Consider the following 26403-nt stretch of genomic DNA (forward strand, 5'->3'; position numbering starts at 1 on the left):
TCAATAGAATTTCACAGTAAAAGTGCTAGATTTCTCAATTGAATTTTCTTTGAAATTCGCGTTATATTATTCTATTATGTTTAAAATTTGAAATTCTTGAAATTTTTGCAGTCAATTCTCGATGTTTCCAATAATATACGATTCAAATTTCGATTTTCCGTTCATCGAAAAATGTTTTCCATCTAAAAACAGAGTGAAATACCTCAAAATTATTAAAGAAAAACTGCAACTGCTAACTAATGACTGGAAAAATTCTATACCAATAGCAAAAAACCGCGCTATGAGCATTCGAAAAAACAGCCCTTCCATTGGTCAACAGTGGAACGCACGTGTAGCAGTCAAGCCAGCTGATGACAATGGAGAGCAACAATGATAATTTGACACATTTACCGGAGAATCGAAAATGTAAGTACTTCACAATCCCAAATTTTATGATATTTACTCAGTCAATATAATAATTTCCTCCTGAAATATCCGGAAATTAAGTAAAGAGATCATGTACTGGGTATTCTTGAAGAATTTCTGAACAGAGGTTAGCTTTTTGCCGTGTGACATATGAGCATCAAAACAGTAAAACCGAATTATTATTAAAATTACACTAAAATTATAATTTTATTCATATTAGTTCTATTTTGTAATAAATTAAGTACCATCACTTCAACAGAAAAAAATGACAGATGAACGTAGAATGAATTTATATCCAAAAAGTGGCTCGCTCGATTACTCTGATGCCCTTCAAGAACTCAAAAGAATAAAAAAACTGCATCCCTATGAAGTTTCCAAAACACTGCAGGTGAGTATATATCTATGAATTATTCTCATCTGTTCACGTACGAAAAAATTTCGTAGAAAAACCTAGCGGATTCGCCAGCAAATTCTATTTAATTTCTATAATTTTCTGGTCGATTTTTTCGAAAAATTTCACTGCTTATGAGATTTTTGTTGAATAAAAATGATCAATGGAAGATATTCTATAGAATAATCCATAATAAATTATAATATAGTCATGTACAGCCATTTTGATCGTCTGATTATACTATGAGTTAGGTAAACACGAATATGAGCGCTTCTTCTAGCAGAGTTAATATTATATTAATAATTTATTAATTATGTAAAACCCCGATTGTAATAGATGAATTATCGAAATGAAACAGCCGAAAAACGACTGTTTGACGCAATTCACGTAAAAAATTCGTTTTTATGAAATACTTTTTTTTATGCTTGAGAATTCTGATGAGATTAATAATTTGCCTTTCAGTAGAATGGAAAATTAGAAAGAAGTTTTGACGAGAGAGGATTTTGTCAATGGAATAATTGAACAGAAAATGAAACAGTAAAATCCAAAGTCCAGCACGCACGAAAAAAATTAATAGCACAACCTAGCGAATTCTTTAGAAAATTCTATTGGATTTTTGTTGAAATTTCTATTAGTTTTTGGCCAATATTATTGACATGTTCAATAAAAAATATTGGATAGAAAATCAAATTCGATTTTTCTATAAAACTGATTCTCTTCAGATATTTTCTATAGAATTTCCACGGCTTAAATTTTTAAATTTTTTTTATTCTGTTTTTCTTTTCTTCTCATCAAGAAAATCGAACAAAAAAACTTGGAAATTTGCGTCGAGAAAATTCTATAGAAAATATCTGAAGAGAATAAGTGGTATAAAAAATCGAATTCTATTGACTGTTTCTATTGAATATTTTCTATCAAATATATCAGTAGAATCGGCCAAAAACTAATAGAAAATTAAATAGAAATCCAATAGAATTTTCTAACGAATCCGCTAGGTTTTTCTATGAATTTTTTTCATCCGCAAGGCCCAGGGGGAGACCCAAAGGAAGAAAAAGAAAGATATGTTGCTGAATTTAAATCCAATGAAAAAAGAAAAGTGTAATCGGCCTAATCTAATCAATTGAATTGTAACATGGACAAAAAATTATTATTCTCATCAGTACTCCCAACAATAGAAAAAGTTGATAAGCAAAAAAAAAAATAAAAAGTAATAATAGTATCAATAATATTATTAAATATCATTAACACTAATCAAATAAAATATTGAACATAATATATATTATATTATATTTATAATATATATTTAATATATATATAATATATATATAATATATATTATATTATATTTATAATATATATTTAATATATATTAACTATTAAGTATTATCAATAATATTATTAATATTAATATTATTTTTTATTATCAATCAATAATAGAAATAGTTGAAAAAAATTTTTTTTTCGCTAGAATTGCGTCAAAAATTTGTTTTTCTGCTGTTTCATTGGCCCCACTCTCCCTCATATACAAAAAACTCAGTTTCCTCAAAAATTTCTGAGCCCTAGCACCCACCCGAAATTTTTTCGTGCGTGTCTCCATGAGCCAACAATATTCACTCCACTCATCCCTTCCAGAAAATCCTAGGACTCTGTCAGAACCAGGTCCAAGTAGCCCCCTCGACCTGGCAGCCCCTCGTAATCGAGCTATTGACGCTCCTCGCATCAAAGACCTACCAAGATGAAGAGTCGATCCTCTCAGGCCGGATCATCTTCTCGATTCTCGCTAAATCCCTCCCCCCCGACGATCTGACCCGCCTCACCTCCCAACTACTGCAAGTCCCCCCCGATCACCTCGACATATTCTCCCAGAGAATCCCCGTCCAAGACCCCGAAATCTTCAGACTGTCGGTAATAAACAGTCACCTCTCCATCTCCAAGAAACTCCACTCCCGCACCATCTCCACCGATTTCTTCACAATAATCCACTCGCATTGTTCCACGTACACCAGCCACACATTCCTCGCATTCCGCCTGCTGAAACTCTGGCTAGAATCCACCCTGGGCACAAGTTTCTGGGCGAAAGACACCAGTAAATTAGAGAAACAACTCGAAAGTCTGATAGTGTCAAACTGGGACAATTGCATCGGCGACGTGGCAAAGTGGAACGCCACCGAGATATACCCCCTGTACCTAACAATAATGCAGAATAAACACCCGAATTTCGTTGAAAAATCGTGGAGTCTCGTGGTGGATCGGCTGTCGTGGCAGAACCCCACGAAATTCACAATTCTCTCGATAATATCATCAGTCATGTCAGAGGCCCCACGAATGCGGCCTGCACACATCAGAGAGATGGTTAAAAGCCTCCCTAAAAGCCACCTGAAGCATCCCTCAACGAAACTGTACCTCTCGGTGTGGCACAAAGTCCCTGAAGACGACTGGTTGAATATTTTTTACAAAACAGCTCACCCAGTGGTGAAGACGTGGGAGGAGGAGAGCGATTTGAACGCTCTTCAGCTGTTCTGGGACCTCTGGCTGAGGCCAACTCTCCTGAAGTTCAGTCCTTCCTTATTCTTCGACCTCTGGCCTTATCTGTTTATCGATGAAATGATCGTTTGTCAGTCGTTCTTCGTCAAACTGGCAGCTGAGAGGAACATCGGACTGAGGTCTTTGTTGGAATCTCCAATAATCGAATCAATTCGCGATGTAAAAAACGTCTGGATGAATCGCTCTGGACTTCCTCCTGTGTTGAATGATGCCCGCGAGTGCGTGAGGCTGAACGCCTTCACGATATTCTGCAAAGGAGCTAGATTCAAGGAAGAACATGAAGCTGAGGCCCCAGATTACGATGTATGCAAGAGGTTTCTCTACCTCAACGCGAGGGCAGCTTCGACGCGATTCAGAAAGGGATTGCTAGATAGTTTCAGGATATTCATCGAGAGAATGTCCACGCGTCCTGTTAAAAAGGAGGAACTCGATTTCTCGGAGTATATCCACGGGTTCGTTCTGAACTGCCTCGAGGTGGGCTCTTGCTACCAGAGGAAGATCATAGGGCTGAGTCTCCACTCGATCATCTCAGAACGTGTGAGGAAACGTGAGGAGAAGTTGTGGTCGTGGACGCACAACAATGAGGAGAGCTTCCACGCCCTCGCGAGGTTGTGCCTGGACCCGGTGGAGGAAGTGAGATCGAAAGCCTGTGGCATCCTCTGCATATTCGACCCAGCGATCCTCACGGAAGACGTGAAGAGCACTTTGTACCGAGAGGGCATGAGGAATTGCAGGTCAGACATCGGCAGAATCAAATCATGTTGTAAAGAATCCGGTGGAACGTTTTTTGAAGGCAATCTATTGCGCCTAACGTGTTCTTTAGTATTATGCTATCATATAATATATTATAATTTATTATATATAATACAGTAGAGTATATATAGGCCCGGTTGCACCAAGCCCTATTATCCAAATCAACCCCAGGGTAAAATTTATCCTTCGGGTCACCTCAGTGGTAACTCCCAGTTGAGTTTTTAAGGAATATTCCCGAATCTAAGAGAGATAGCGAAATTTTCGTAATCACATTTGTTGTAGCACTCAATCGGCTCCACAAAAAAGGTTATAACAAAAATTTTGCTATCTCCCTTAGATTCCGAGATATTGACTGAAAACTGGTGAATGGTCAAAACTGACTTATCTCCTCCTACCACTTCACTGCTGAATTATATCGTAGGGGTCATAATTTTTCAATATTTGACCCGAAGAATAATTTTTTATTTATCCTGTAGTCCCATTTGAATTAACACTGATTTAACCTTGGGATTAAAATTTATTTTTTGTTGCTGGGATAAATTTGAGATACTCTCCCGGGTAAAATAATCCATGGAACATCCAAATTTACTTTGGATTTAAATCCAAGGGTGGATTCTAATCCACCCGAAATGCACCATTTTTTCTCTTCTTATTTTATTTTTTCAGCCTATTAAGGGGAAGTCTATTCAGAAATACTCTTCTCCACTCCATACTTCTGAGAATTCCGAACCTCCTGTTTTTCCCCGGCTGAATAGAAGTAAAATTCATTGACTTTTTACCTTTTGAACTTGATCGATTTCGCTCATTTTTCCGATTTTAACATTTTTGTCTCAGTCACCGTACGTTTGAGCGCATTTTAACAGCAGATTCGGATTCTGCGTCGAAAAGTCTATCGAGTACCGTAAGTGTTGCCCTCCGGTCCGAACCTTCGCGTATTGTGTCCACGTGTTCGCGTATTGTGACCGTGTTATTTTATAAATTTCAAATTTCACAAAGCCCCAAATATCCCTAAAACTCAGTATTGACGCCGATCCCTGCAGGTCTTGGAAGTTCTACGAAGTCTCTGGCGGCGCGAAACTGCTCAAAGTAGTTTCTAAAACATCTCAAGTGGATTTCACTCGCGAACTCCTCGACGAAGCCAAGACGCAGCTGTCCGCCATGAGGGGGGACATCCTGAGAGCGACCACTGGAGCCTCTCCCTTCTACGGGGTCCTGACCGCTCTTCTGGAGACAGCTGATCGCGATAGACTCGGTTTGGACGAAGGATTCGTTCAACAGCTGGTGGACCTCCTGGAGCAGGCCTCGACCTTTTTCCTGGCTTCCTTGTCCCCGAATCCTGGCGACTCAGAGTTTTCCTCGTCCTTCGCGGAAATGGGAATCGCGATTGAAGCGATTATAACGAACAGCGGGATTATCGACGAATCAGACGAGTGCGTGCTCTCACCAGCGCATCAGACAATCCTCTCATGCATTTGGATGTCCCTCGCGACAATTTGCGAGGTGTCAGGGAGTTTGACGTACATTAATGCATTGGGGGAGGAAATCTACATGCGACTGATAAACATCGTCGTGAGGATTCTGATGAAATGTCGGCATAAGGGGGTTATCGAGGTCGCTGGGGGGGTCCTAGGGGGTCTGATGAATAATCAGAACCTCCGGGTGGAGCACTTCGTGGAGCATCTGGAGAAGCTCCTCAGCGTCGATTCGCGGGAAGTGAATATGACGAGACGGGGGGCGGGGCAGACCATCATGTTTCACAAGTTGGTGTCCAATGGGGATAAGCGCAGTCGGCCGCTCCTCCAGATGGCGCTGAGGAGGATGTTGAAGGGTTTGAGGGAGTCGGGGAATCCCCGAAAATCGTCGATCGCGGGGGGGAATCCCACGGCCGATGATCCGACTGCTCGGCAGATTCATTTTCTCAGGAGTGCTGTCGCTGATAAGTCGCTTCATCAACATCTGGTTACTTATATGGAGGAGATCGCGCTGATTTGTCTCATGCATCTGAGGTCTGTTGCACGTCCGGTGGAATAACGTGTGAAAAAATTTCAGGAAAAGCTAGAGAATTCGATGGGAAATTCTATTGAATTTGAGAAATTTTATCGTGTGTTTTTTCAACTAGAAAATGTCCAATAGAACATTTTTTTTACTTGATTTTTATTTTCTCTTCATTAAAAAATCGAATGAAAAAAACGTAGAAAATTTGAGTCAATTAATTTTTGTAAAAACTATGTCAATAGAATGAGTTGAATAGAAAAATCGAATTCCATTGATTTTTTTCTAGAATATTTCTGGCCAAAGCAGCAGTTGTTGAACAGAAATTTTTCTTCCTATGAAATTTTTTCGTACGTGAAGTGTTTCTTCTCTTAAGGGGAGATGCGGTGAAATTTGAAAGTTGCAGGGAATTACATTAACAGCACATTTTTTCATGTCTCTCTATATTATAAAAATCCAGATCGACTTCTGGTGATGAAATGAGGGTCACAAGGGTCAGATTAAGGATTCAAATAAGGGTTATGGGGGTCAAAAATCAAGGGTCAAAATAAGGGTCTCAATATCTCTCTATAGTGTGAAAATTCAAATCGATTTTTGTTCGAAATCGATTTTTGGTGAAAATTCAAATCGAATGTTTCAAATCGAAAATTTCCATGTGCGCCCAAATGATGAAAAATAACTACCAAAGTCATCCTTATAATAGAGGCAACCCCCTGCACCTTTCAAATTACCCCCAGCCCCCCTCACCTGTAATTTCATTCAAAAACCGCAGGTCTTCGGAGTGGCCGGTGCGTAATGCGAGTCTTCAGCTGCTGGGGGCTGTTGTCACGCGGCTCGTGGGCCAAGCCGGGGATGAGGCCGGCCACTCCATCGAGCATTTTGCGACGCACTATCCGACCCTCGCGGAGGAACTCCTGCGAGAACTGAAGGTCGCAAGGGAGGACGACGACGGCGTCATGTCCGTTCTCAGTCTCCTCTGCAAGATGACGGTTTCCGGGGAGGACTACCTCGATTACTCGTCGGACGGCTATAGGAGGGGAGTTATGGAGGAGCTTTGGGAGCTGTTTGGCCACAGAATTGCTGGGGTGCGGGGTCTCGTGGCCAAGACGTACGCCGCGTTCGTGCCTCCTAGGGACATCGCCAGGACGATTCTTCAGATGGCGAAGGGAGTTGAGTCTTCAACTGGCGGTCAGAACCATCAGCACTGTCTCTTCCTGGCGCTGGGGTACCTCCAGGCGAGGGCTCAGTACGAGTCCGTCTGCGATGATGAAGACGACAGGGGGAGGATCCTGGAGGCGACTGCTGCGGGGCTCGAGAGGTTGGACTCTCTCCTGAGGGAATGGGCTGGCGGACAGGGGAGGATTGATTACATCGTGGAATCCGCGTTTATCAAGTGCCTGTTGACGTCTCCGGAATTGAAGAACTTTCGGTTTAGGGGCGACACCTTTTGCCAGTCGTCGATCGCGGAGAGAATTCGGGGGGAAGGGGATCGCCCTGGGTTCTGGGAGTTCATCGATCGTTTGGCTGAGGCTCATTGGACCTTTTGGGGCTTCGGGGGGTGGCTCGTTGATGAGTGGACCGGGGGGATTGAGAGGTACAATATTCGTCTGATGGTACATGCGACAATTGGGGGAATGAAGAATGCAGATCCTGGGGAACATCTTCCGGGGATTTTGACGGCTTTATTGGGGAAGATGTCTGCGATTCTGGAGGGAGACGAGTCCCCTCTGCAGGTGTACTACCCCCAGATCTTCGGATTCGTGATTAAAGTTCTGGAGGACAAACGTTGTCGGAGAAATGTTGAAGAGACTTGTTTAAAAGTTGATGTTAAGAGAATAGTGGTGAAACTCGTTGGGAGGAAGAATGATAATGAGAGAAGACTAGGGCATATGCTAGTCGCTCTGACTCTTTTCGATGATTATGAGCTCCGGAGGATGACTCTGGAGTTTATTCTACGTACGGCGAATTTTGACGACGACTCGGGGAAGTTATGGGCGCTGGAATGTGTGGGGAAGTGTCTTGAGAGCAAGAAGTTTGGGGATCTTGAGAGCGATCTTAAGTTGATGATCATCGAGGCTCTGGTGGTTCTGCTGAATGACGAAATCCCGGAGATCCGAGAGGCCGCCAGTGAGACGATGACGGCCTCTCGAGTGTTGGAAGGTCAGGGGGATGTTAGGGAGTTAAACAAAAATCACGCGGATGTTAATCTCCATGAGGTCTTGCGACTGGCCGTTTCTCTGTGTTCATCTGCCGAGGGAATAAATCGAGATGGAAAGCTTAAATGTTTCGTGAAGAATATCCTGGGGAACAGGTATTTGAGGAGGAACACTGGAGGCCTGGAGAGTCCTTTCAATTACGACGAGGTCTACCGAGAAGATGGAAAATTTTTGAATATTATTAGTCAACTTGTTGACCATCAACTTGATCTTCAGTCTTCTTCGATTGAGTCTTCAAGGGCTAATGAAGAAATTGATGTTATGAGGGTGATCGAGGTTGGAAGGGACTATCAGGAGAGGTACATCAAATCCTTAGAGAGTGCAGCGAATCCTTGCAGACTAGCTATTCTGTTGAATATTCGGCTTGAGGACTACATGTCCTACAAGATCAACATTGTGAATGAGATCATAGAGACCAATAAAAACCATAAAACGTGATTAACTTTAATATCCTAGGCGAGACGCGCGCTAGCCAGGCTGCATGAAATTGATTCTTCAAACAATTTTTTAAACTCGACTAATTCTTGACTCCATTAATGCCATTGAATATTGGCAGGAATGACAACAATCCAGCGCTAAAACGCTGAAGGAATCGTGAATTGCCACATAATCACCCATGACAATTCAGTAGCGAAGTGGTAAAACGGTTTAAGTCGACTTGGCTCTCATCTGAGTTTTTAAGGAATATCTTCGAATCTAAAGAAGCTAACGAAAGTTTTGTAATAACTTTTTTTGTAGAGCGAATTGATTGCTATAGAAAAGGTCTTGTCAAAATTTTTGCCATCTCCCTTAGATCCTGAAATATTCATTGAAAACTGGCAAATAGTCAAAATCGACTTAAACCGGTTTACCACTTCGCTACTGAATTGATCAAGTGGATGTAGTAGGAAAAACACGTCATTTCGAAGACGTACTTGAAATCTTCAAATTGGTGTATAATAAATCCTCATTGCTTAAGTGCAAAGATCCAACAATGAATGAAAAGGCCGAATTTCAAGGTGTGGCATGACGTTCAAAATAGAAACAATCTCCAATAACTTCATGAAAATTCAACCAAATTGCATTTAATACATCACAATTTGAAGAACGAATAATGTGCCCTGCAAAATGATATATTTATTTTTCCGATAGGAAGTACACTTCTTCCATTAAATTTTCAAGTGCTAATGAAGAAATTTATATTATGAGGGTAATGGAGGTTGGAAGGGGCTATCAGGAGAGGTACATCAAATCCTTGGAGAGTTACAGACAAGATAAGCATACTAAATAAAACCATAGAGACCAATAAAAAACACAAGACTTGATTAATTTTAATATATATTTTTTTATTCACCTAGAATTTATCTAGATAACATACCTATCTTAATCTAAACCGTTAATTACGATAAATGAGGAATTCTTAGTAACTAATATAATTTATCACTCTTAATTCTAAAATTTCCTACACTCGATCGTAAGTCAAATGCACCATAGTCGTTGACCAATGGCATAATTATTTTTTTCTTGCAAGTATCGTGAGAAATGTTGGCGACGTGAATGCATAGCATGAACAAAAATACGAAAATGTGTGAAATGCAAACCAATTTTTCTCACAACGCAAGCAGTGTTGAAAGTACTCTCCGAATACTTGGAAAATCGATGGTAATGTGCGCCCACATCCCCAACGATTTAATCTCTTGTTGTGTAACTCATCGTAATATACAATAGTGCTTCAGATATTTACAATTAACTTTTTAATATTCAAACAACTCAGTTATTGGGACATAGTTAAGCTACTCAGATATTCAGCACACAATATCCTACCGTTTATCCTAGCTTTAATAATTAATTTCATTTTATAATTTTTACGCTTCTCTGGGGAAACCGAATGCATAGAATAGGGGTATTTTCTCTCAATGATTCATGGAAGGCTCGTAGAATAATTAAAATTATCATCGTTAATTGGATTTTGATGAGTGAATCTTTCGATAATTATTCGCTAGAGAATAAATAATAAAAACGAAATACGCAGCTGAAGCAAATAAAACTAGTTTTTCACCGTTAAAAATCTGAATATTGCTATTCAGAAGGGATTTTTCTTATTCTGGTACTTTTTCAATGATGAAGGAATACTCAATTCAATGTACCAACGAATAGTGCAGGACAATCACAAAATTTTTGCCGATACAAATATATATTCGTATGTACAAACACCGTTTCAATTGATTCATTCAGATGTACTTTATATTCTTATCAATATCTTCATGTATGACTGAATATCATCTTCCCACATGGGAAAATATGTGGGTCGGAGGACTATATTCCACTGCTGTGGAAATACGAGTATCACGTATGAAAAAAAATAATAGAAAAATCGACATTTGTTGTTTTTATTTTATTTAAGTTTTCTTGAAATTCTATTGAAAATTATGGAACTTTACAGCGTCGTTTTTTGATGAGATTTTTTCATAGAAAAGAGTCAATAGATTTTTATTTCTCGGGCATAAATTTTTCCCGCTGTATTTCAATTTGTTTAAGAAAATAAAAAAAAATGGAAAATTCATCCCCAAGAATATTTATTGTTTCAACAGAAATTCAAGAGAATTTCGAAGAGAAAGTGTTGGATTTTTCTGGTAAATTTTTTCAAACGTGATTTTAGAAGGGCGAGATGATCATCGTCATCACGATTTTCATTTGTGTAAGAAGAATATTTATTCTTCGTCTAAGAAAATTTTGGGAAAATCTGTGTCTCAGAGGCCTATTCCACCGCTGTGGAAATACGAGTATCACGCATGAAGAAAAATGATAGAAAAATCTACGTCTGTTTTTTTTAAATGTTATTCAAGTTCTCTTGAAATTCTATCGAAGATTATGTAACTTTCCAGTATTGTTTTTTCGTGAGATTTTTTCTAGAAGAGTCATTACATTTTAATTTCTTGGGCAGAATCTTTTCCGACTGTATTTCAATTTGTTTAAGAAAATAAGAAAAGATGGAAAGGTTATCCCCAGGAATTGTTATAGTTTCAACAGAAATTCAAGAAAATTTCGAGGAGAAATTGTTAGATTTTTCTACTAATTTTTTTCAAAAGTGATTTTTTCGAATGTGATTTTTCCACAGAGATTGTCAGGGAAAGGGCGAGATGATCATCGTCATCACGATTTTTATGTGCATAACCATTTCTTCGAATAACTTCTTCGAATCAAATTTTTCTAAACATGTAAATTTAGAGTGTGTGGATACAACAGACGATTGTGTCACATTGCCAACGAAATTGACGTAAAAAAACGTGTCTTCAATCTTCATTTTCCGAATCTTTAATCTGATTTACAACATTGAAAATAGTTTGGGGAAAAAATAGAAAAATAGACGTTTTTTTTTTATTTTTTCAAACGTGATTTTTCCGGCGGAATTGCCAGAAAAAGGATAAGATTACTATCGTCATCACGATTTTAATTTGGATAATAATATTCTTTGTCGAATAAAATTTTTCGATTTTCATTTGGATAATAATATTCTTCTTCGAATAAAATTTCTGAACATGTAAATTTAGAGTGCGTAGATTCAACAAACAATTGTGTCACATTGCCAACGAAACTGACATAAAAAACGTGTCCTCAATCTTCATTTTTCAAATATTTAATCTGCAGGTTTACAACATTAAAAATAGTTGAGTTATGGTGAAAGAAGAAGAAACATTATGAATCGTGTGTCTGTATTTCAGAATGCTCTCTCGAATAATCTCCATGAAGTATGTGAGAAAACAGGTCATTCACATTTTCCGTATTTTCTCAATTAATTCACATGTAATTGTGACTGTACATATTAATCTTTCATCGATGAAAAAAAAAAGAAATTGCCTTCAATTAGTTAAATTAATTTTGTGAACGCGATACTCACGCTACGTTATGTTATTTCACCGTTTGACTGACACTCACGGAAGTCTTGCTTTTTGAGCTGTCGGTGGTCTCGTTACTCGTCGGCTGATCGACGTCCATCTGGAAATTGAAGATTCGAATGTGAAATGTGGGGTAAACAAGTGGAAAATGGAAATTGAATTAGCAATATCCTTACGAATGGTAATTTCACACATAATTTTCTTCCATCGTATATAATTTATTGTTCCGTATTATTTTGTTAAATTGAATTATATTTTTTCTTTAAAAAATCGAGTTAGATTTCTTGTGAAAATTCTTGTAAGATTACACCAAAGAAACAAAAACAAAACCTTATTTTTTTACTTTAAAACTACTTACTAAAGTAGTTAAATAAAGACTCGTATTTCAGAATTTTAGTGCGATCTCTCCTTATGAATATCCAAGTACTTTGTCTATTTTTTCTCCAGTGAAATACTTTTCTACTTTTCTAGCCAAACATCAGAGCTTTCATTTAAGCCCCATTTGACCCCAAGTTTCTGGTCATTTTACAATGATTTCATTATTTGAACTTTGGTCTGAATTTGAATCTCGATATTGAACCGTTAAAAAATATTTTAAAAATCTGAAAAAAATTATAAAGTTTACTTTTAGAGGAAGATTGATGAAATAATTTTAAAAATATATAATTCTGCAAATAATGTAACGGAATCGAATGTTTAATTTATTGATTCTCTTCCCTCTTCCTGATTTGTGTTTTTTTCGTTATTCGATTGATAAAAAATGTCATTCTAAAGCCTGAATGGAGATATTAATCACCCCGTGTATTAAAAAAGAAATAAATCCGCCCCTTTTCCATAATTCATCGCCTATTCATTACAATAATCTATAAACAATCAATTTTCCACCACGAAAATCATTTGCTCGGAATCGTCACAAATTTATTCATATTCAGAATTTAACCAGAAGTAAATTTCAATTTATAAACGAAAATTTAAAAAATTAATAACTCTGTGCAAAATGTAATTTGAATGACGCTGAATATTCATGATTTTTTAACTAGTCGTGAACGATATTTTTCCGCAGTGATTGTCACTTTTACGTGTTTGGGGAGGGGCCAATGTTCGGACGAGGAAAAGTGAAGGTCAATACGGAAAATGGAACTATCAACTAGTCTTATCAATTGCAATTACCTTCTCCTCTTTTTCATCGTCAATGAGAATAGGTCCATTCTCAGCCTCGTATTCTTTGAGAACAGCATCAAGATTGTATCTCCGTCGATAATTAACGAAGAACGAGCGCAAATGGGCTTCGGTTTTGGTTCCGATGACATCGGCTATTGCTGAGAAATCCTTTCCGTATTTTCGCACCCCCTGAACGGCCAGAAGTAGCTCATCGTTTGTCCAGCGGGCGTTGATGCGACTGGAGACCTCAGGTGGGCGCAAGTCATCGATTCCATCCGCTGTTTTTCGTTTCAGCACACTCACTTGCTGCTTGTTCGATTGAATCTGTGGATTTAACATGATTAATTTTAAAAAATTGCCATGGGGGTGATGACAGAACAAACCCATCGCAAGTCGTGCAAATATAAAAATTAATCCGTTTTTTTTCTTCATTTTTATTGAAGAGAAAAAATGAATAGCAATTTATATTTCTTTTTTATTTCTTTTATAAAATTTTGGGACAGTTTGTTCTTCTGTATTTCTTATTCCTTATTGCGAGATTCAGGAGAGAAATTGAAAATTCATGTCCAAAAATTTTGATGGAGAAATTAAAACAGAAGATATTTAGAGAAATCTGCATCTGTTAATTTTTTCCTTGGAGTTCATTAATTCTGGCATGATTAGGGATGTGCAAAAATTTAGTGGCAAGTCATATGACGATCACATGACAAATGCCACTTATGACAATTTTCGTCACATGACCAAATTATAACGGCATTAACATATAAATAAATAGATGATGGTCATTCCGTAATTTTATGACATATTTTGTGCTCCAAATTCTATGCGACCGTAATAATCCATCAACAGACTAGTAACAATCTCAAACTACTCAAAATTTAGTGACAGCTAATCAATTTTATGTTATTCTTTGTGACACGAGACTTAGTGTCCGTCATACGTCAACTAAATAGCAACAAAAATGTCACATTTTTCGAAATTTCAACATGGATCAGCATCAATCATTACTTTAGCAATAGTACGAGAGTTTACTAATATTACAATAATCAATGTTTACCTATCTTCATTAAAATTTTAAAAAATAACGTTATAGTTAAACGTAATTTTAATTTTCAATTGACTATTGAGTAAATAATTCTAAATTCCATAAAAGTATTTACGATTAGCCAAATAATCGTCAATCTTCCGAACTCAATTATTCATTGATAAAATAATTTAGAATTTGGATATTTGATTGATAATTAATTTAATACATAATAATATTGATTTAATATTAACAACTGACTTATTCGAAATTTAATTAAAATTTATGATTATGGCGATGACGAAATATCATTAACAATGGCTTCTCAATTTTATGACAGTTTTTGAGACAGATTCTTTGTGACCCTCATATTCCATTCAAATAGCAGTGACAATGACAAACTACTCAAATTATGACAAAATAGTAAAATTCGATACGAGTGCATAAAACTTCATCACAATGTATGGGAGGCGGGCACTCAATTTAGGCACTAGTGATGAAATAAATATGAGAACTAAATTTTTATTCCAACCGCTTCTATTCATACGACAATTTCAGCAACTTTAACATTCAAAAAAATTAGTAGTTTATTAAATACATAATATTTATTTACTAAATTAGTAATTTATTAAATAAATTACTAATTTAGTAAATCTCACTCCTCTTCAGGACAATCTATCTATAGCCATCTCGATAAATGAAAAAGCACACAAATATAAATTCAAAATTATTAAAATGCATGTCTATTATGATATTCCTTATTGAATATAATTCATTCACTGAATTTAATTATCAATTTCCCCTACCTATTTTTCAAAATGTAGAACATACACATTTTAAAAATTTGGAAGGGAAAATTGATAATTAACTTTAGTGAAAAATCCGTGAGTTATTTAATAATTTTGAATTTATATTTGTGGTTTTTTATTTATATTTTTTATTATATACAGAGAAATGAAAAATAAATGGATTGTCCAGAAAAGGAGTAAAATTTACCACTCGAAACGTTTGGAAATCAAATAAGAATAAATTGCTGAATTTTTCGAGTTTCAACATTTTCGAGAACCGCAATAACGGCCTGGAGTGATGGGAAAAATTGTGATAAAAAAAATATGACGTCACATCTCTGTCATAAACTTTTCAACTGACGAAAAAAATTACGGTCATTTTCACATCCCCAGGCATGGCCCTAGGAGCAGAATTTCAAGTCAATTGAACAGAGAAAAATGTATCCACACGATTTGCCAATTGTTACTGATAACATACTTGTCGTTTGAGGCTAACAATTTCAGTGTCGATAGCTTGAAGGCTGTTGTTAGCCTGGTTGGGCTGACCAGCGAGAACAGCAAGATCGTCGTGATTAACTACCAGTCCACGCGGCGGTTTTCTTTTGTTAGAACGACCCGGCATGGAACTCAGGGGCCTCGCGACACCCGTTCGCCTAAACCATATCGAATAAATTCATAAATTTCTTTCTTGCTTTTCTGTTCTGTTTTATTTTTAAGGGATTTTTTTCTGTTTCGTCCACTGACCTCCAGTGAAGATAGCAGCTATGACACGCGTGTCCCTTGGGCGTTGCACGAACACTATGACAAGCAACGCCGCAGTTGCTACATGACCCCTACAACATACAATGCCCATTTAAGTTGGGGAAACAATATTTCAAGGAAAAAATTATTCAACGGAAACTTTACTGTTGCTCGTGAATTTTTTCCTCGGAATTTTTTGAAATTAGTTCATTGTTTCTTCGGTTTTTTTTTAATGAGAAGGATTGCGGATGGAAATCACTCGAATATTTGGGGTGAAGATGAAATGAAAGGCTTGAAGTTTTCGAAATCTCGTGATATCGAGGAAATTTAATAAAGCGTGCAGTGAAATATGTCTTTAGAGGATATTTCTTATGATTTGACATGTTCACAAGTACAGTATGTCATTAAGAGTGAAGGATGAGTCATAGTTAAGGCCCATTAAAGTTGGAAAAATACTATTTCAAGGAAAATTTTGTTCAACAGGAACTTTACTGTTGCTCGTGAATTTTTTCCTCGGAATTTTTTGAAATTAGTTCATTGTTTCTTCGGTTTGTTTTTAATCAGAGGGATTGCGGGGGGAAATCACCCGAATATTTGGGGTGAAGATGAAATGAAAGGCTTGAAGTTCTCGAAATCTCATGATATCGAGGAAATTTAATGAAGTATGCAGTGAAATATGTCTGTAGAGGATATTTCTTATGATTTGACATTTTCACAAGTATAGTGTTATTAAGAGTGAAGTATGAGTCATAGTTAAGGATGATTAAAGTTGGAAAAACACTATTTCAAGGAAAATTTTGTTCAACAGGAATTTTACTGTTGCTCGTGAATTTTTTCCTCTGAATTTTTTGAAATTAGTTCATTGTTTCTTCGGTTTTTTTAATGAGAAGGATTGCGGGGAAAATCACTCGAATATTTGGGGTGAAGATGAAATGAAAGTCTTGAAGTTTGAAATTTCATGAAGTGTGCAGTGAAATATATCTTTAGAGCGCATTTCCGATGATTTTACATTTTCACAAGATACAGTATGTCATTAAGAGTGAGGTATGAGTCATAGTTAAGGCGAAATCTAATGAAGTATGCAGTCAAATAAGTCTTTAGTGAATATATTTGATGACGAAATCATTATGTCATTAAGGGTCAGGCGTAAGTCATAGATAAGGCCCATTCAAGTAGGAAGAATAATATTTTAAGGAAAATTTTGTTCAACGGGAACTTTGCTGCTGCTCGTGAATTTTTTCATCAGAATTTTTTGAAATTATTCCGGTATTTTTTCCTTTTTTTTTAGTGAGAAGAATTATGAGGGGTAATCACTCGAATAATTGGGATGAAGATGAAATGAAAGTCTGGTAGTTTTCTAAATCTCTTGATATCGAGGGGATTTAGTGTAATTTTCGGGAAATCTGGGGCGCCCGTCGAAATTGAAACAGAATTGTCTAGCACTAGCTTTTTCTATTTAATTTTTTCATGAATTCAATTCCATAATCCTGGATTCTGCCGGAAATGGAGTGATTACCCCCCAAAAAATACCAAAACATCAACAGACCCGAAATAATTCAGCCAGTAGCAGCTTCGTCTCAGAAGTAACGAAATGTGCTGAACGTACGATAAAAATTTCATAGAAAAACCCAGCGAATTCGCTAGAAAATTCTATTAGATTTCTACAGAACTTTTTATTAGCTTTTGCTGAGTAAAAATGTTTAATAGAAAATTCTCGTCAAAAAAATCAATAGAATTTTATTTTTCAATACAATTCGCTCTATTGAGATATTTTCTGTAGAAATTCCTCGACTTAAATTTTCCGTTTTTTTGCTCAATTTTTTTTAGTGAAGAGAGAAGAAAAATCAAGCGAAAAACCCTGGAAAATTCTTGTCGAAGAATTCCTATAGCAAATGTTGTTTAGAAAAATGAAATTTTCTGTAAAAAAACGCACGCAAAGCTGCGGAATTGTTGAATGAATTGGCCAAAAACTAATAGCATCTTCAATAGAAGTTCAACAAAACCCCAATCGAATTTTCTATCGAATTCTTCAGGTTCTTCTACTAATGAGGAAAATATAGTTGAAACTACCAATCTACATAGCCAACTGTAAAGTAAAGTATTATACGTACGAAAAAATTTCACAGAAAAACCTAGCGAATTCGCTGGAAAATTCTATTGAACTTCTACTAAAATTTTTTTGAGCTTTTGGTCAATTCCAATCAAAAGATGCAGCTAATGTGTGCCTTTTTGATCAATATTATGTAAAAAAAATCTAATAATAAATGATAAAAAAATTATTAAATATTTTTTTATATTTATTATAAAAATATAATAAATACAATAAAATATTATAAAGAAAAAATCAATGAAATTCAATTTTTCTATGCACCTAACTCTATTGAGATATTTTTTATAAAAACTCTTCAGCTCAAATTTTCAATTTTTTTCGTTTCATTTTTTAAATGAAACGAGAAGAAGAATAAAATAGAAAAAAAAACAATGAAAATTCATGTCCAGGAATTCCTATAGAAAACATTCCGGAATTCTTCAGTAAAATCTACCAAAAATAGAATTTCCCCCGAAATTCAGTAGAAATCCACTCGAATTGTCCATCGAATGCGCTAGTTTTCCCAATGAAATTTTTTCGTGCGTGTATTCTTGTGGTGTAGCGGTCAACAATGAGAGAATAAAAATGCAAAGAACAAAAAAAAAGGCGGAGAATATATAATACAGTGTAAGCCTTCTAATATGCATGTGTCTTTCAAACGTTTGGGGTAAGGTTTAGGCTGATGTACCTGAACCTGGGGGATGTTTTCCGAGTCGGAGGTCGCCTTGCCGTCGGCACCTTGGTTCCCTGGTACAGCTTGGTTTTTTCCACGTCGTATTCCGCGGTGGATCGTCCATTTCTGGAACGTCCCACATTACTTTCTCTCGTCATTTAACATTTTCATACACAGATAACGGCAATTCAGGGAATAAACTCTAAGTTTTTATCATAAAATGGGTACGTTCACATCCGAAATCTATCAATAAGGCTTTTCTCGTAGGGTTATTGTCCAATTTACTGATCATGGTGACAGTTTCACTCATAAAATGCCTCAAGTTGCCGTGTGGATACATTTTTTTAATGAAAATTATTTAAAAATGATTTTTAATAGTCAATATTGGAGACACGGGGAATCCGCATGCAGTAGAGGTTTGAGATGAAATATTTCTTACTTTTTCCTCGGATTCACTGTCGGTGTTGGAGCCAAGTTCGCTTCCATTTTCACTGCCATTCTCACCCTCTTTTCCTCCACTCGTCAGTTTACGCGCCTGTCTGTCCATCAGGGACGTTCTGGTTCGCGTTTTCTTCCAACTGTAGTAGTACTTAACTAGGCTTGCGATGGATTTGTCTGGGAGCTAGATCGAATAAGAGTACGGAATATTGTTATCAGGGGTTCAAGATGTGAAGGTTGTTGGATCAACAAAATACTTTCTGATGATTACCAAGGTAGAATTTGTGTTGGAGAAAATTTTCAGTATTAATGCCCATTTCTTATGCCATTTGTACTGTTAAATTCGATATTTCTATCTTCAGTTAATTGTTGATAATGATTCCCATTGCGAAAAGCAATACGGCCGATGAGAATCATGTCCCAATTTATCAGCTGTTGAATTTTCATATTACAATAAATGATTTGCTCCTGTTCTAAGTCCTATGCTCACTGAATAAGATTTTAATCGTAATTACAATTCAATTCCTTCTAGAAGATACCTCGCTCGTTGCAATTCTGTGGAATATTCATTTTTTGCGTCATCATTTTAATAATTATAGCGTCGAAGAAAAGAGGTGACCCTTGGGATCGTTTAATCCTTCTGATTACTTCACTTGACTCTCACGTTTGAACTCTTGACCCTTAAGGTCATTTGACTCTTATGATCACTTCGTACGTCCCTCCCGTTTGAGCCTCAACTCCGTTTGATGCTTATAATCACTCTTTTCCCGGTGAAAAATGATCGAGGCCATAGGTATCTTATAAGAACCCCACGGAACTAAACATTCGGGAGGCGATAAATATACCGAGAGTGGGGGTAGGCTTCGAGCGCTCGAGGTACCTTATATAAAGCCTCGACTGCGGATATTATTTTATCGTTCGCGGGGGAATCCTGACATTTCAGGATGAGAATTTCTCTCGTAAGGTGAAGCTTAATGAAAAATATTTCGTTAGAAACTGTAAGGCTGCAATCACATCCTCATTGTTATTCTATTTAAAAATGAATTTCGTGGATCTATCTTTTCAATAGTGTCATTCATACAAATTTCTGGAACTGAAAGTGTTGCTGTTTGGTCCTCGTTTTGCATCAAATGAATTTTTTGTCAATTTTCTGGTTCAACCTTTGAAAATTACCTAGACGAAAACTATTTCTTTCGAAGTTGCCCAATTGCTATCGCGTCATCCATCTACTCTAATTTTTTGAACAACCAGATCTATTTTAGCGACAAAATTGTCTCATCTCAGGGCAATTCTCCAATGTTCAAGACTTGGTAATCATCGGCATGTCATTTTTTTACGGGAGGGGCTTGAAATTTTACCATTTGTCTTATGCGATGAAAACTCTTCCCATGGAACTGGAATGCCTGCTCGAAGAGAACCTTGTCCTCCACCGTCCACTCATCAGGGAATGGGGTGAAATTTGATAAATCGAGGACTGCTCTCTCCAAATTGTGCTTGTGCCAGAACAGCATACCCAGTGCTTGTTCCCCATTGTATCCGTATTTCTCTTTAGCGAGGATGATGTACTCATCCACTGGAAGGGAGAGTCAGCGTGAAATAACGGGCGTAAACTTGACAATTTCCTTATCTAATGGGTGAATCAACGTGTCCTAATGAGAAATATGTCTCTAAAGAAACATTGAAAGGACCCATCATGCAGGAGGTTTAGGGGGTTGCATTGATCTCAAAGTGTCTGCTGGAATTCAATTCGCTCTCAAGATCACAACGTGACTAGACATTCATGAAGTCAAGGTGTTAGTTTATATTGTAATTTCCGTAAATACCGTAGTAAATAATCCAGAATGATTACAAAGCTTTCATTAGGGAGCAAAAATTATAAGGAAACATGGAAAATTATAGAATATTTTCAAGCCCTTGAAACCTGAATTGCGTGAATTTCTAAGAACAGGGAGAGCCTATGGGGAGTGCCAACTTATTCATTTTCAGATCTATATAATCGATCTTCCACGTATGAAAAGTCTCACTCCAATAACCCACGACTTTTAAAACTCATAGTAGTCGCCCCTTAAGGTGAAACGGAACCCCGGTGTCTATAGGTACTTTTAGAATTGTTTTCTCATGCAATTATTATTTTTTATTTATGAAACTACTTCATTGACGCAATAATGCGATAATCGAGTCGATAAAGTAGTTTCATAGATAAATAGTATATTTCGTTACGAGTGCTGAAAACAGTTTTTTGGTTCGTGGGAGGTTCCGAAGGCGAGTTTCCATGACTATCGAACGATATTTTTCATCACACTGTGCGAAAAAGTAACTTTTTAGGCATGCTTCGCGTGCCTAAAACGTCCCTGTTCCACACATTGTGATAAAAATTAATAATTGTCGGAGAAAACACAATTCTAAAAGTTCATATTGACACAGGGATTCCGTTTCACCTCAACTTCAAAGTGCCTTCAACTTTTTGTGTACCATCCTTGTCTGACTCCCACACTGTAATGGGCGCAGCAGCGCCATTAGTTCTTAAAGGCATCGCAGTTAAAGGGTAATGCCAATTGTTGAGGGGTAACAGAATGCCGCTAAATCTCCAAATTTTTGAACAAATTTCCTGCGGAAAGTTATTGATATTTTTACAGATCGAAGCACATTAATCTCCAGGAGGGGATGATGAAGATCAATGTGGTTTGGGTTCTAATAATATTTATAATGTTGAACAGGAATTTGTTTGAATCATATTTGAAGTCTTCTATGGTCAAATAATTTTTTATCACGATTCAATTTTTTTCGTGCATCGCGCGTGCATCGAAACACTTTTATATTCATTTTTAATAATAAACGGAAAATATCTGATGGGTGAAAAAAATGTGGCAACGTCGGTCTGACATAATACTTTGTTTCTCAGAGTTGGTAAGCCTGCCACGCTCTACTAAAGGTCCTCGCTCTACTAAAGGTCGCGCGCATAAACACGTGTAATTTTTTTCCATCGCGACTCGTTTATCCGAAAAATTCATCACCCACGTCGTTCTAATTTTCTATCGATGAGAAAAATAATAGTAAATAAATCTCAAGGCCTCTCTGTGAAGTAACCTCAGAGATCATTTTAGATCGACAGCTCTTTTCCACACGTTTGAATTTACCGCGTTCATCCCCACCCGATGGGCAGGTGCTGCGTTGTCACAGTTCACAGCTGCGCGCGCAGAAAGTCTGATTTTTCGTGGTTTTTTGTTAATTTTAGGTTAAAAAAATGCTCTGAACCAACGTAATTTTTCTTGCAGAAGGTGTATTTATCAATATGTCACATGTGGACGAAGTTTCGTGACCTTTTCAGTATTTTTACGTTCACAATGTGGATTTTTCCTCATTTGCCATAAGAACACGGGTCAAATCCCGTTTTTTAAATAATTTATTTCATTTGAACCATTCTCTGCAGCAATCTGAAACTCCACACAGGGCTACGGAATATATCGAAGAATGTACTTTAAAAAATTCATAAAATTGCCTACATTTTTTCACCTCGCCGGTTCATCGTTAATTTGCTCTCGAAAGTTTATGTCGTGATTTCCATAAATATTTCTCCAACATCTGAAGTGTTATAAACATTTTTTGAAAAGTATTCATTTCGCCCCTACATTTTTCTCATTAGGACACATCGAAACATCGCTACAAATACAAATGAAAACGTAATTAGTTTCAACGTACATTTTTGGTCTGGAATATCAGTGGTGGGTGACCACACTAGAAGGGCTCGGTCCGGGCATTTATCCAAGCGTCGTTCTGAACACATAAAACGTTGAAAAATCCAAAATTTTAAGTAAACAAAATAGATCGATGGAGACTTACCACTGACTGGGATGAACTCAGGCACGATGACTTGATAGTCCCTGCCCACCCGAATTTTTTCCGCTGGAACTGTAATATTCACGAATGATAGTTGTCCCCACTATTTAATCAATCAGTCGAAACTATCAACTACTATTAATTCTGATCGACTTCTGCGTCGAAATGAAGAATATGAAAATATTCAACTCAATGGGAATGTAATTGATAGGATTTCATAGGAATACTTTCAAGCGGAACTATAATATTCACGAATGATAGTTGTCCCCACTATTTAATCGATCAGTCGAAACTATCAACTACTATTAATTCTGATCGACTTCTGCGTCGAAATGAAGAATATGAAAATATTCAACTCAATGGGAATGTAATTGATAGAATTTCATAGGAATACTTTCAGGCGGAACTATAATATTCACGAATGATAGTTGTCCCCACTATCCAATCTATCAAACGAACCCATCAACTACTATTAATTCTGATTGATCTGCATAGAAATAAAGGAAGAACGGAAAAATATATCGCTAAATAGGAATATAGTAGACAGAATTTAATAGAATTTTTTTCAGCTGGAACTACGAAAGCTGCGAGTAATAGTTGTGTCCACTATTATCATGGGGTGGATGAACCCCATTAAATTATTAACTATAAGAAATTTTAAGTGATAAATTATTCTGCATCGAAGCAAACGAAGGATAGAAAACCATGAATATAATTGATAGGGTTTAAGAGGAGTTTTCAAAGCTGGAACTATAACGATCACGAACGATAGTTGTCTCCACTATCTATGCGATCACACAAAACCGTCAACTATAACAAATTCTCTTTCATGTTCTGTATTGGTAAAACGAAAGAACAAAAAGATTATTAAATAGGAATAGAATTAGTAGGATTCAATGGAGATCTTCTCAGTTGGCACTATAAAATAGTCGCGAGCGATAGTTGCCTCGACTATCTCATCTACTACATGAAACTATCAACTGTAACTAATTTTAATCGAGTTTCTGCATCGAAAGAAAGGAAGAACAAGGAATAATCAAATAGGAATGGAATTAGTAGAAGTCAATAGGGATCATCCCAGCTGGAACTATGAAAAAATCCCATAGTTGCCTCTACTATTTAATCTACCACACAAAACTATCAACTATACCAAATTCGACTTCATGTTGTGCGTAGAACCAAATGAACAAAATATTGAATGGAAATGTAATGCATAGGATTTAATACGAATTTTCTCAGCTAGAACTGCAGTTATCACGAACGATAGTTACACCAACTATCGAATTCACTACACAAAACTATCACCTACAACTCATTCCAACTAATCTTCCGCATTGAAAAAAAAACCAGGAGCAGGGGAAATTAATAAAATAAGGTAGTTGCGGTGTATTCCAGACGTTTTTCAGTGATAAAATGGCTCTGTGGGACGTCGTAAATGCGAAAAAGAGCATGAGGAATATCACAACGAAATCTTAAGGATATCCAAGTACTTTGGTTATTTTTTTTGTAGTCAAACATTAGAGCTTTCATTTGAGCCCCATTTGACCCTAGTTTCCGGACATTTCACAATGATTTGTTATTTAAACTTTACAAGTCTGAATTTGAATCTCTCACAGCAAAAACGAATGTGTGAATTTCACACACCTTTTGTAGATTTTTCAAATACTAAAAAACGTCTTGTGGTTTTTCAGAAGTTTTTTAGTCTGAAAAATGTCTACAAAAGGTGTGTAATTCAGACATTCGTTTTGCTGTGCGATATTGAACCGTTTGAAAACATTCAAAAATCTAAAAAAAAATTGGAAAGTTGACTTTTGGAGGAAGATTGATGAAATGATTAAAAAATTGCATTTTTGAAAATCACAAACATTTTCTATAAACAATTTATAAACAATCAATTTTCTCCCACTAAACTCATTTGTTCGGAAACGTAACAAATTTATTTATATCCAGAATTTTACCAGAAATCGATTCCATGTCTAAAAAAATTAATTTCCGAAAGTTTAAACAATTTCAATTATTCACTTATAAACAACCAACCTTTAAAAAAATAATAATTCTGTGCAAAATGCAATTTTAATAACGCTGAATATTCATAATTTATCAAATGTTTCTCACGCACTTTAATTGAAAAATTTGAAGATTGAAAATGGTTGAATCTATGCTATGGTCAGTACCAAACGGTAAACTCGCTATTCGCTACTCGGACATTCTCAAAAATCCCCGAAACATCTCAACCCCCGGAATAACAAATTCCCCGAGTAATCCCAAACTACCATAAAATATTGTAAAAATTACCTCCATCCTCCTCGCTCGAGGACTCGGTTTGCCCATTGGGGCTGGGGCCCCTCGATCTCCGCCCGTTCCTAACATTCTCCGAATTTCTCTCCGCCAAAACCATCTTCCAAAACCCTGAAAATTCAGCCCTCAATCGCACCCGCGTCCACCCCACTCTATTTCCCCCGAATCAATAATTATATTTATTAACAATTCAAGGGATTAATTAGCCCTGCAGTCCAAGCGCTAACGCAGCTTGTACACAACAGCGTACACGGGACTCTACTGAATGCTCCAAGCGAGAGACATCGCAGGGACGCACAGTCGTTTCGAGCGCTTCGTGCGACCGTAGCGAAAGTAAAGATGGCGGTGCGTTCAACATTCGCTTTCCCATTGGTCGAGGAATGACAAATTTTCGGACGAGGGGGCCATGCGCACTCCCTTCTGCCACATGCCCTTTAATTTTTCCGTCACTATTTTCTCCCCACGTTCCACTGTTCATTACTTTAATTCCCCAAAAACATTTGAAACTAAAACGTTCTCATATTTTTCCAAAATTAAATATCTGATCTCCAGAAGTTCATGGAGACCAATGAATTTGCTGCGGAGAAGAATGAATTTCTCTCATCGAGCGGAAAAAAATTAACAAGAAAACATGAAAAATTAATGTTGAACTGCCTCCAGTTATTTTTAAGCTCTCAATTCCCCTTTACGCGTGCATTTCCGAGAACAGGGAGAGCCCATGGGGAGAGACGGCTCCTCATTGGCCCATTGGAAGGGTCACGTGGGTGATATCGCTCATATCCGTCGTAATCCGAACAATTCGGACCCTATAAATCCGAAATAATGCTCCACACGAGGAAAACTTGATCTGAAAATCGTCGAACGTCGACGGATGAGCGAATTTACATGAAAATGACGGGATATTCTCATGTGAAAATTCCGGCCGACGATTTCTCTCGCGTATCACGTCACAACAACGGTCGCGCGAACCGTCGACCCGTGAGTCTCTCGGGGTTGCGAGTAAACCGAGATTTTTCCGTTTTTCTCGGGCTAAAAATGATAATGAATGCTGATAGTGACGCGAAAACTTCGGGATTGTGCAGTGGAAACGGGGGAATTCCCCCGGAATTGGGAGTAAAACCGAGATTTTGCGGTAACCTCAATACAAACTAGTTGAGTTTCACGGAATACTTGGGTTA

The 26403-nt window shown here is 37.0% G+C and overlaps 2 protein-coding genes across 3 annotated transcripts; one reads left to right on the forward strand and one right to left on the reverse strand.

The window, feature by feature from the left end:
* The first annotated feature begins 356 nt into the window (after positions 1–356).
* On the forward strand, positions 357–9615 carry LOC107043061. The gene is made up of 5 exons (XM_015264362.1): positions 357–405; positions 648–793; positions 2429–4074; positions 5134–6099; positions 6858–9615. Exons 1-5 carry the CDS (start codon positions 357–359, stop codon positions 8737–8739), a joined length of 4689 nt encoding a protein of 1562 aa, XP_015119848.1. The 3' UTR covers positions 8740–9615.
* LOC107043140 (REST corepressor 3) lies at positions 9610–25500 on the reverse strand. 2 transcript variants are annotated; one of them, XM_015264477.2, is made up of 10 exons: positions 25223–25500; positions 22931–22999; positions 22790–22864; positions 20449–20663; positions 19092–19274; positions 18668–18778; positions 15894–15982; positions 15628–15802; positions 13347–13661; positions 9610–12276 (listed from the first exon to the last, which is right to left on the reverse strand). In XM_015264477.2, exons 1-10 carry the CDS (start codon positions 25323–25325, stop codon positions 12190–12192), a joined length of 1422 nt encoding a protein of 473 aa, XP_015119963.1. In that variant the 5' UTR covers positions 25326–25500; the 3' UTR covers positions 9610–12189. The 2 variants fall into 2 exon arrangements, with proteins under 2 accessions (XP_015119963.1, XP_015119964.1); XM_015264478.2 differs by lacking the exon at positions 18668–18778.
* Positions 25501–26403: the final 903 nt, after the last annotated feature.

Source organism: Diachasma alloeum, unplaced genomic scaffold, assembly GCF_001412515.2.
Source record: "Diachasma alloeum isolate Michigan unplaced genomic scaffold, Dall2.0 Dall_scaffold_00547, whole genome shotgun sequence".
NCBI lineage: Eukaryota > Metazoa > Arthropoda > Insecta > Hymenoptera > Braconidae > Diachasma > Diachasma alloeum.